General features: G+C 37.1%; 1 protein-coding gene and 1 long non-coding RNA gene across 2 annotated transcripts; both read left to right on the forward strand.

The window, feature by feature from the left end:
• The first annotated feature begins 6 nt into the window (after positions 1-6).
• LOC110228170 lies at positions 7-4605 on the forward strand. Its single transcript, XR_002331772.1, has 2 exons — positions 7-411; positions 519-4605. It is a non-coding gene; the product is annotated as an uncharacterized LOC110228170 (long non-coding RNA).
• Positions 4606-7883: 3278 nt separating this feature from the next.
• Positions 7884-10444, forward strand: LOC110228150. The gene is made up of 2 exons (XM_021024546.1): positions 7884-8536; positions 8627-10444. The coding sequence occupies exons 1-2, from the start codon at positions 8141-8143 to the stop codon at positions 10352-10354; spliced, it is 2124 nt and encodes a 707-aa protein (XP_020880205.1). The 5' UTR covers positions 7884-8140; the 3' UTR covers positions 10355-10444.
• Positions 10445-12464: the final 2020 nt, after the last annotated feature.

The following is a 12464-nucleotide window of genomic DNA, read 5'->3' on the forward strand; positions in this document are numbered from 1 at the left end:
TGTAGACAACAGACCCCAAAGCGATAGGGTACTGAATACCTCCTTTCCGTGAAGCTCGACACACCCACCGGATCGCCATCTCTCCCGGCGTTCTACTCCGGTGAGATCCTTCTCCATCTCCGATTATCATCACCACCAATCTCCTCCGAGCTTCCTCTTGTTCCCGTGATGGAGAGAAGATGGTCAAAATCGAAATCAATTTTAGATTCCGACCACAGCCGTACGTTCTCCGTCCGACGGCCACCTCCGGCGAGAGCAATTAATTTTGGTGAATCGAAGAAATCACCTTCATCTCTCATCTTCGCCTCTCGATATGAGACATTTATCACCTCCATCTTTGCATGCGTTCTACTTCCGTCCTCTTCGGTGGTCTCCGGTGAATCGGACCGCCGCCGTCACCGTTCATCCAAGGTATCCTCTAATCTCCCTCTTGTCTCTTCTTGGGACACTTAGAGACTAGGATCCCTAAAAATTTCCAGAATTCTGAGAAACCTAAAAGTTTCCCCTTTTGAATCAAGCCCAGGAGATCGGCTCCGTTTCTCCAACGAGCTTCATCTCTCCTCCGACGAGATTCACAGCTCAATTGCTCTTGCCTTAATCGATATCTAACTCCATCTGCTGCGTTAATAGTCGAGAAGAAAACAAAATTCCGGTAACAAGTCGGGCTCTTTCTGTGGAATCCTAGGAGCAATTATTGACCATGAGATAATCGATTTCTCATTCTGCTTTTCAACTGTGACTCCACCTGAAACTGGTATCCCTCTCAACACAATTTCAGCAATTTTCAAACAAGTAATTAATTACTTGCCTTGATTCACTTTCTCCTGACTGGCTGATTACTCCAATCTCATCACGTGTGATTTTCTTTAACACTTCTCAACAGATACTCCCTTTTTCCAGACTTTCCTCTGAAAGAGCTACTCCCTTAGCTCTATCTCCGTCACTGTTCACTCCGTGAATAGTAGACGTTTTTCCCAAATCTTCCATTTCAGCTTCATCGCTTGAGCTTTCTTTAACCAAACTGATTCCTGAAGAATCCCTTTTCTTTATGATACTTTCTGCTTTTTCCTTCAAGATCCCTTCTTCCTTCATCTCATTTTCACGCTTCACCCACTTCTTCTTGGCTTGTAATCAGAATTTCTTTTACTCTTCCAGATTTCGCCTTCCTCCACCTTTGGACTGGTGGTACTCTTGTAGGACCTTGAATTAATTTCTCACTGAAAGTCACTTTCTTTGACTTCTTCATTCTCACTCCATATTCAGCCTTAGCAATATTGTTTTCATCAGTTTCAGCCTCTGGTACACTCTTTTCAGCCTTAACAACTGTGCCTTGAAGATAGTAAAGCCCTTCGTGATATTTTCCACTTGTCACTTTCTTACCATCTTTGTAGATATTCACCATGAACTCGCTGCCCTCATACGTACAACCCGACTTCTCTAACATTCCATAGGAGATCAGATTCCTACTCATATGTGGCATGTACCTCACATCTTTGAGTATTACCACAAAACCGTCTGGTTTCTGTATCTGAATTTTTCCTATTCCTTTGACCTCACTATGACTGTTATTAGCCATTATAACCTTTCCTCCATTGAATTCCTTAAGATCACTCAAGATTTCCTTGTTTGGTGTGAGGTGGAATGAACAACCCGAGTCCATATTCCATTCTTTTCCTTGGTCTTGAGTGCTCGCAGTTAACACCAACGGTTGATGTGGTTCTGTTGCAACGTTTGCTGAGCTTGAAGGTTTGTTTGTGTTCTTCTTGGGACATTCTCTTTTCCAGTGCCCTTCTTTACCACAAATGAAACAACCTTTGTCAGTTTTCTTGTACCTAGGCCTAGACCTGCCTCTGCTTTTAGACCTTCCTCTCCCCTGGTTGTTCTCACTGTTGAACTGATTATCTGATCTGCCTCTTCTCTCAACATATAACCCTTCTGCCACTGATCTTGAAAGCTTTCCACTCTCTGTGAGTGTTTGGTATCGTTGATTCTACTGCTTGATTTAGGAGAAGAAACTTTCCTAGATGCAGTATATTCTAGAGACCTAATTGAATTTATGTTGGCCCTTTTGTTTTGGTAGAAATTGAAGTTTTCGTGATTTTTTTTTGTAATCTAGGGTTTTATTTTGGTAAACTTTACTCCAATTTTTTTTTGGATAAACGTATCTCGACTTCTTCGTTTGACCTTGAATGTTGACTTTCTTTTTAGCGTTCTATTTTCTTAGGTCGTTTTGTTCCAGATTTTGTGTTGTTAGTGTTTAGTATCCTTGATTTTGAGGTGTTTCTACTATTAAACCATCGATGGGTTTTGGCTGATTTAGGATAGATGGCGATCAATTGAGGCTCATTTGTTCATGTTTTCATCAATCACATGCGTCGGATGTGCTCCACCACGCTGCTGCATTCTAGGTAAAGCAAATGGAGCAGGAGGCAAATCACCATTGGTGTTCCTCTTCCTCTCCACAAGACGTCGTACTTTCCTTAGCATGTAGAGGCCTTGTAGCTAGGTTGAAATCTTGTTGAGTTGAAATAACAAGTATGTTTGGTGGTAGTCTGCCTAGAAGAGTCTCATCCAACATTTCTTCCATAAAAAGCGAATCTACAACATTGAACGATCTCTCAAATTCATTCGGTATATCCTCTCCTAGATGTGCTACATTACGACATCCATCATCCGCGCATAGACATTTTCTTACGGGAGCTTCAAGGAATCTGAATCCCAACGCTTAAATAATGGCATGCTCGGTTCGGTATTAAACATGTTTGTGTCTACTATAAACCATCACCGGCTCGCAAACTGTATAATCCCTATCAACTAGCTGAAGACAACTTTGAATATTATCTAGAATGTGAGCCACGAGAATGTTCCTAGAGTAACTGCAGTTTTCACTATCATGAAATACAGCAACAACATGATCTTCAAATTGAGTCAGGATCATGATGTTGGTGTATTTTAGGATAGTGAAAACTGCAGCTTCTCTAAGAAGAATCTCGTGGCTTGCATTCTAGATAATATTCAGAGTAGTCTTTGGCTGGTTGATACAATTATATAGTTTGCGTGTCGGTGATGGTTTACAGTGGTCACAAACGTGTTTTTTTACCGTACCGAGCATGTCGGTATTCAAACGTTGAGATTCAGATTCCTTGAAATATCTGTAAGTAGACGTCTATGTGCGGCCGATGGATACTGTAATGTAGCACATCTACGAGAGGGTATACCTGATGAACTTGAGAGATCGTTCAATAATGCAGATTCGCTTCTTATGTGAGAAATGTTGGGTTAGGCTTTTCTAGGCAGACTATCACCAAACATATTTGTTATTTCAAACAAACGAGATTTCAGCTTAGCTACAAGAGCTCTACATGCTACAAGAATGGGATAGAATGCTGCTCCATATGCAAATTGCCTCCTGCTCCATTTATTTCAAACCAATGGCGATTTGCCTCCTCCATTTGCTTTAGCTACTTGGGAATGGGATAGAATGTTGCAGTGTGGTGGAGTACATATGGCGCATGTGATTGATAAAAACAGGAACATATGAGCCTCAATTGATCGCATGATTATTCTTATGTTCATCTTTATCGATGTTGCATGATTATTCTTATGTTCATCTTTATTGATGTTGATTACGTTGGTTGGTTTTTACAAACACAGTTTTAATGTTTGGTTTTATTTAAGAGTCTTAGATTCTATCAAAAACTTGGAAGTTTTAATGGTCATAGATTAACTGAGCTTCCCCCCTCCAAATCTTTTTTGTAGTGATTTCGTTTTCTGAAACACTTAATCTCGCAATATGCTAATCATTGTGTGACAATTTGCTCTTCTTGTTTTTAATGCAATTTGAACAAATGAGATTCTTTTCCGCCAATGGAAAGAATGATAAATAACAATCAATATTCCATATTTATGTTCTTGAACTAAGCTGTGATAGAGACGCCTCAATCTGAATCTGGAAACTTAACTAAACAATTAAGTTTCTTTAGAGAAATCTTGATGATCTTTTACAATTTTGCAACGTAGTGTACAACAAATGAAGGTAATATTTGTTTTATGTTCCAAGGCACATTACTTTTGTACAAGAAAGTAGATGTGAATTAATCGTAAAATTTTGACAGTCACATTTGAGCTTTCTGGTCTCATGCTTCCTCGAGAAGAAGCGCAATGGCTGAATCCATGGTCACTACATCAGGCTCGGAATCTTCGTTATATCGATCCACATTATTCAGAGTAATCCCTGCAGAGTCACAAAGGGAGCAAAATCATTACACAAAATACACTTCCAAAACGAATTAGTGGTAAAAAAATTAAATTAATTAAAGGATATATATCGGGTACACCAAATTCGGTTTTAGTCCATATCCTAAGTAATGAGACCCGTCGGTTTATAAACAAATTTCGGTTTCATTTCGTCTAAGCTTTTCGGTTTGGTTCAGTTTAGTTTGTTTGTTTTTGTTTCTTCTGTAACAGATTCTTTTTCTACTTTATTTCTCATCTTCTGTTTTTCTTGCATATGCATCGTTACGACACCATTTGTTTATTTTATTAACAGGTGAGTTGTGAAGTAAGGGATAATGTAAATTAAACCTGCATATTTTGTTTGTTTCATCAGTTTTTTGAGTTTGTTTAAACTGCAAATTAAACATGGAGGCTCTCTTCTGCACATGCATTTGCAAAACAATCTTAAATATAAATCAGTACTTAGATCTTTGAGGTGGATTGTTAAATTCTAACACATTTGAATGCGGAAGAGGTAAAACATATACATATCTTAATCCGATTTAACGATAGAACTTCTCCATAATGTTTAAGGAAACAGACACATAGGCACAAACCAATCTTTAAACCAACTTGAATAATTCACCTGAAGAACCAAAAGCTACAAGACAAACGAAAGATGAATAAAGGTGATTTCGCCGGGAAAAGGTTTTGATATCAATCATTATTTCAGTTTTTAACCTTCCATGAAACTTTCTTTGCCCTAGCAAGCATGGGTGCGTATAAACTCATCATAACTATGTACAATCTCCAAATGAAGATATCATAAATTTCAACCAATCAGTTTTAGATTTAGTCAATAACTATAGTTTAATAGTATCGAATAATATTGTCTCAGAAAAAGATAGTCAAAGATACATAAACACAAATTGCTATATAGTATAATCGCTCACTCAAGGAACGTTTATTATTTTCTGTTCCTGAAGGTGCAAGCATAGTGCGCCTCTTTGGCTTTGGCAATGGTGGTTTGCTTATTGTTTTATGAAAATTATTTTTGTGATATCATTTATTGCTCATTTTTAATAATTCATGTTAGCGTTGACAAAACAATATGATTAAACCCCACCTAAATGAAATGTTATATTCAACTTATCCAATTTTTCAAAGAGGCATTAATTAATCAATTCCAAGGCATATATTCGATCAAGATAATTAAATACTCCTATAGTACTCTCATAATTTAAGAGAACCTACGGGTCGAATTTAAATCACTCTTGTTACTTTAAACTTGAATCCAAATAATGTAGTATATATGTGTGATTCTAGTAGCTTCACGTGAACTTAATAGTATACACAACAATCATTGGTTCGTGAATCTCATTTAATTCGTTTCGCCTTGATGCACTTATTTTGAATGGGACATACTATATATTCATATAAGTTGATAAACTATATAGTAATATTCAATGTTTTTAAAATTAAATATGAAATAGACTTAGGGAATGACATGTCGAATTTGTCTCCAAAAGATAGGAATTGAATTATGCTTCTCAATAACGGAACGTGGCAATACCTTTAACACTCATCTATAATTCTATATATATGGTTGGTTCCCAAAATTATTTCTTCATCAAACGAAAAAAATCCAAAATTATTTATAAGATCGTAAATGTGAATGATTTGATTATCTCAAATGTTATATTCAAGAATAGTATCTATAATCTTTAGTTAGCATTACGTATTTAGGTCAATTATTCAACTGAGTCTACGAGTCGAATTGTCCGAGTGAACTGTTTGCATGCAGTTGGATTCGAATTCTAGGAAAATATATCAAAAGTTAAGGTGTTACTCCAAAAAAAAAAATTGCATATGGCGAAAAAAATAAAAGAAAAGAAGCTTGATAGATGTTTATACGGTCGATTATGAGAATGAATTTGTGTTTCGATTTGGTAGACCTTCAACAACGCACCGAATTGATGGTATCCATAAATTTCTTATCAGTTATCAATCATAGGAGGTTTATGATCTATTTATGTATGGACAAAATATATCGTATCGGCATTATTATTGCCTAGCTAGTTAAGTTTTTTCTTTTTTCCTTTTTTACTTTGAAAGGTTTGATTAGCAATTTTGTCCGGACAGACCAAGTATATGTACAATATTTATGATTGTGTAGGACATTCAAAGATCTTCCATACAGTTTTCGAATTAATTGGTATAAGAGTTTTTCTATGTTAAATTAAATCAAAACCAGCTAAATTAGATTAACAAATATTTTCATTTTTGGTGGATAATCAATGATTCCATGGCATGTATGCACGAAGTCATGTTGTCTCTACAATGGCAGCCACTTAAAACCTACCAAACAATTTGCAAATGCTTAATTACAATTTTGTTTAGCAGCTCCCATTATCACATGTACCCATTTATTTTGGGAAAAATGTATTGATAAGCATATTTTTTTGTCATAGGATATACAGGGAGGTTTTGCGCATATTAACAAAACACTTTCTTACACAAGTATCAATTATTTTGGCCACTTGGACCTTTTTAATAACATGAATACCCATCTTATCTTTACATAGATCACATGATAAATTTATGTTTCGATACGAGATCTTCATGTAAATCCGCACATAAAATAACAAAAGCCAGATTCGAAGTCATTTTCTTTTCTGACGACATTGAAAATCATTTTATGTTTACGAAATAGGAAGATTATTAGTTATAGTAGTGTTACGAAATTATTACTCGTACTAGTCTTAACCCTTGTTGTTTCATTCTTTCATGTGGCTCCTCAGCATACTGTATATAATTCCAAAGTAGTTAAGGCCACAAATTGCAGTAATCTATATTCTGGAGTCTATACCTTTGATCAGCCAATCTAAGAGGTTGTCAAAGAAAAATAATAGGAATGTCGAAATCAAAATCAGACAAAAACCATCATTTTTTGCAATAGCAAGAAGAATTCAAAATTTGCTGGACCTGGACCAGTCTAATCTTTATGTCATATCATTAGCTCTTGTCGTCACCGTATAATCATATAATTGGATCTTTCGAAATGTTGGAAAATTTAAATTATTTTGTTGGTAAATAAAAGAAATAAAAAAATGCACTTCGACATTTCTCCATCAAAGACCATATATATAACTTTCCTTACATAATTCCAAACCCAAAAATTTAGGTTAAAATTCATCCAGCCAGATCATAACGTAACTATCAAATTAGCTAATACGACGTGTTTTAATTTGTATAATTCCATATGTAAATTTGATTTGGATTCTATATAGAAATTAGCTTAACGTTTATTACTCAACCTGTAACGTCACGTGCCCACATGTTTGACCTACACTCTATCACAATTTGTATTTCGAAGAATCCGATAAATTTGATATGATTTATATAATCCACATTGTGGAACATTCAAGAGGAATCCACATTAGACAATCTAAATAGTTAAATAATTTGAAAAGAAAGATTTACATACAAATGGAAACAAAGATTCCGCGTCTCAAGTTATTTGAAATCTCATTTTTGCATTTGGTCGGTTATTACCGTTGACTTTTTAACTTTATGATTCATCCACCCAATGAATCACTTCAAAATACATACAAAAAAAAAAGGACTTAAAACGGATCAGTGATTCAGTGATGATTTTCCTCGAGGCAAATTACATGCAAATGGAAATAAAAGCCATTTCAGACGCATAAAGTCACAATTTTTACCTTATAATATTTGCTAAAATTAAAATAACATAAAAAAGTCTTTATCGAAACATCACTAGAGAAGAAATCTCTCTCTAGTCTTTATCTGAGTATTTAATTTCTCCATCTTCCTTATGATCCATTATGCCCCAAAGTCCTTCTTCTTCTTCTTCTCTATAATTACTTGGACAAATAGAAGAAAAAGAAGAAGAATATAGAAAATGGTGTTTGGTTGGAGAAAAGCGTTTTGCACTTCCGTTTCAAGTAATCAAGATAAACCTCAACAACAATCATCATTACACTCTGATCCTCCAATTCCCACCCCAAGATTCCGATCAAAGTTTGGTTTTTTATCCAACCCTTCTACTCCTCGTCTCCGATCTCGCGGTGGTGGTGGCACTGGATGCCGCTCCTCCGCTTCCACATCAGTCACTATCCCATCTCTTCCAACTAGTCCCAAACTCCATTGCAGGACTACGAGCAATGCTACTCCAAGGACTAGTAACAGCTCAAGTCCTAAGTTTTTCTCTAACCCTTCTTCTCCGAAATCATCTTCTTCTTCCTCTCAAGGCGGCGGCGGCGTCTCTCTCCTCCGTGCCACGCTTCTTCTCAACAAGGTAGTTACTTTTGATTTTTAAAGGTTCTTAATTTGTGCTTATAAACGGTTAATTAATCTAAAGCTCTGTTTTTTCTGTGTGTGGATGCAGAGTAATAGTAGCAGATGTGGGATTTGTTTGCAGAGAGTGAATTCAAATCAATGTAATTCGACGACGGCGATTTTCACGGCGGAGTGTTCACATTCGTTTCACCTCTCTTGCGTCAATGGATTAGAAGACAAGCGTTGTCCGTTGTGCTCCGCCGCGTGGCCGAAGTTGAATTCTCCGGCTGTAACTTTCAGTTCCGACCCGAATAGACGACCCGAGATCCGAGAGATCAAAACGGGGAAGTCACTGAGAGTGTACAACGATGATGAGCCGTTAGCTTATTCGCCGGTTTCTCTTGCTCAGATCAACACTATACATGAATCCGACGAATACGACGACGTTGAAGATGACGATGACTTCCCCGGATTCTTCACGGATACGGCTGATATGGTTCCTTCAATCTCCGGGAATCTGGAGGTTAAGTTGATGCCGGAATCTGCCGTAGTGGAAACCGGGAAAAGGAAAGAGACACACGTCGCCATCATGAAATTGAAAGCGTCTCCGTCGCCGTCGTCGATCACAGATGCGATTAAGGCGCGACGACCATCGATAGATCTGGTAACGGTTCTCGATTTAAGCAACGGCGGAGCTAATTTGCAAACGGTTAAGCACGCGATGAGATCGGTGATCTCTCTTCTCCGAGAGATGGATCGGTTATCAATCGTCGTTTTCTCGACGGGATCCAAACGGTTAATGCCGTTACGACGGATGACGGCGAAAGGAAGACGAACGGCGAGGCGGATGGTCGACGCGCTCGTCGGAATGGAAACCACCGGAGGAGTTGGAATGAGCGTTAACGACGCGTTGAAGAAAGCGGTTAAAGTCGTTGAAGATCGGCGGGAGAAGAATCCGTCTACGAGCATCTTTGTTTTATCGGACGGTCAGGATCAACCGGAGGCGGTTTTGAAAGCTAAACTAAACTCCACGCGCGTTCCTTTCGTCGTGTCCACCACGCGATTCTCTCGTCCGGAGATCCCGGTTCATTCTGTTTACATCGCTTCTCCTGGAGCGTTGCTTCACGCGCCGCTACGAGACGCGTTCACCGAAAGAATCGCCTCGTTGCTTAACGTGACGCTCCATGACGTGAAGCTAAATCTCAGTTTGGTCAACGGTTCTTCTTTGACTGAGATTTCTTCGGTTTACTCTTTAACCGGTCGACCCGAGAATTTCGGCTCCGGTTCTGTTGTTGTGGTCGGAGATTTGTTTGCAGAGGAGGAGAGAGAGTTTCTCGTTGAGCTCAAAGTGCCGACTTCGTCGAGCGGGTCACACCAAGTCATGTCCGTACAGTCTTCCATCGTTGACCCAATGACACATCAGCCAATGACGTGTCCTAAAGAAAAACAATTTTTGATCCCACGGCCACAATCCGTCAGATATGTATCTTCAAGCATCGAACGGCTGAGAAATTTACACTCCATGTGCCGCGCTGTAGCGGATTCACGCCGGCTTATTGAGCGTGAAGATTTATCTGGAGCTTATCAGGTTCTAACGACGGCTCGGTCCAATGCGTCTCATTCGGATGATAGTTTAAGGAGTTTAGAGGTTGAGTTAACCGAGCTTAGTCGGATTAAACCGAGAAATGGTTTAGTAAACCGAGCTGATGAGAAACCGGAGCAGCTTACACCGACTTCGGCTTGGAGAGCCGCTGAGAAATTAGCTAAAGTGGCTATTATGAGAAAGCATTTAAACCGGGTCAGCGATATGCACGGCTTGGAAAACGCCAGATTTTAAGTCTTTTTTTTTTTGTCTCAAGAGTATTGATTTATCATTCCACATATTACAAAGACAACGTATAGCCCCATAAGAGTTTACAGATGCCAATAAGGTATAAATAAATAATAGAAGTATGATTATTTAGAAAAAGACCCACATAGGTGCATGATAGCGACAAGCAGTAGCCGACGGGTGTGGCCTTTTGTATTGCAGAGAGATTGTGACCCTACTTGAGGGAATTAATTGGTCTTTTGGCTTTTATCTTCTTCTTCCTTTTTGTAATCTTCAAAAAATCCAAACTAATGACTGAAAAGTTAAAAAAGATTGTAGATAAAATAAATGAAGTCTGCTTTTTGTTGTACTATATAAAATTAAAAGTTGAGGTATAATGGATTAGAGAGTGTGCTTGTAATGCTGGAGTTCAAGATCAAAAGTTAATTTATATTATCATGCCGTTTAAGTTAAGAGGATCAATCTACTATACATTTTTGCAGCAGTTTTTGGGGTACCCAAATCGGGTCAAATTTGTTTAATTTTGATCCGGAAATCTTCAATCGGATCTTTCCTTAAATTTTGGCAAAATTAAAAAACGAAAATAATTAATAAAATCTAAAATATATATACTTGAAACCAGGTCATGCGCCGTTTCAAAGCCTCTTCTCACTTAAAAGTCTTATATGTAGCTAGCGCCAAGTTGCAATTTTTTTTTGAATGCAATGATTTGTGTGCTTTTTGATCAACTATTGTCAAAGGTCCACTTCTCGATGTGATTCTAAAATGGTCAGTGGCAGAAGAATCTCGAACTATATATGGTCAAATCATAATTAAATACTAATCTATCATTCATCATACAACTACATATTGCAACATGACAATGTTGATTTCAACTAAAATGAAAGGGAGAAACATTGATGTTTTCGAGTATTTGAGATAAAATTTGAGGGAATTTCTGCTGTATTTTGAAAATTCAATTTATCTAATATCTTAATATATAGATGTATAGATTCTTTATGTTTTGATAACCAACTTATCAAAGGGAACAGAGCAGATAATCTGTTTTCTGGACAAAAGGAGATTTTGGTGTCTAACCAAAACGATGCCGGTTTAGCTATTGAGTTAAAAGAGAAGATGGGCCAACACGAGAAGAAGCCTTTTGTTGTGTAAACCTTTCAGCTGAAATTTTTCTTACCATAAGCCCATTGAGATTACAAAGATAATGTAAGCCAATTAATTCGCAAAATAAAGCATTTTACCTTTCCCGCCTGGGCCATAAATAAGATACAAAAACTACCTAACTCTACAGACAAAGGTCCATATAAAATGGTCTTAGGCCCAAATTGGTCAATATATATGGCCACGCATTCTAAAACGTTATACTGTACTATGTTCTAAAATAAAAATATGATTTATTAATCACCGAATTTATCTTACATAATGTAATGGGTTATTTAAGGGTTATTTAATAATTTTGAAAAAGTTTCGTCAACTCCGAAAAGGTGGACGTGTTAATTTAAAAGTCCAGGACTCCAGGTATTGCGGGGCATAGAGAGATAAGCCCATCTGACGTGGTTGTGATGTGCTAACAGCTGTCAACATTGAAAATCAACGGTCCAGATCTGTATACTGACACTTGGCTTTGTAAATCTGTTAATTTTCTTTCTGGTCAAAAGTAAAAGTGTTTATTATACTAATTGATTTTCCATTTAATACAGCCCACGTTGGATTATCTTTCAAGTTTCTAACATTGTTTTATTGATGACTTTGTGCTTTGCAATACATCAACACATCAAATACAAAGTATATGTCATCCATACAAAATAATACATTATCATAATAACCAATCAAACTCCGTTAATCCATTTGTTCTTCTTCAGCGGTGGACTATTTTTAAGAAAATACTTCCTCCGTTTCAAAATATAAGGCGTTTTAGGTAAAAGCACGCAGATTAAGAAGATCTACTTTTTAAAAATTCAGCCAATCATAAAAGAGACTGCATAATATAAATAATCATAAAATATTAAAATAATATATAATTTGCATTAAAACTCGAAAACGACTTATATTGTGAAACAAAATACTTTACCCAAAACGCCTTATATTATGAAACGGAGGGAGTATCTATTTAAAA

Source organism: Arabidopsis lyrata, assembly GCF_000004255.2.
Source record: "Arabidopsis lyrata subsp. lyrata unplaced genomic scaffold ARALYscaffold_8, whole genome shotgun sequence".
In the NCBI taxonomy this organism is placed as follows: domain Eukaryota; kingdom Viridiplantae; phylum Streptophyta; class Magnoliopsida; order Brassicales; family Brassicaceae; genus Arabidopsis; species Arabidopsis lyrata.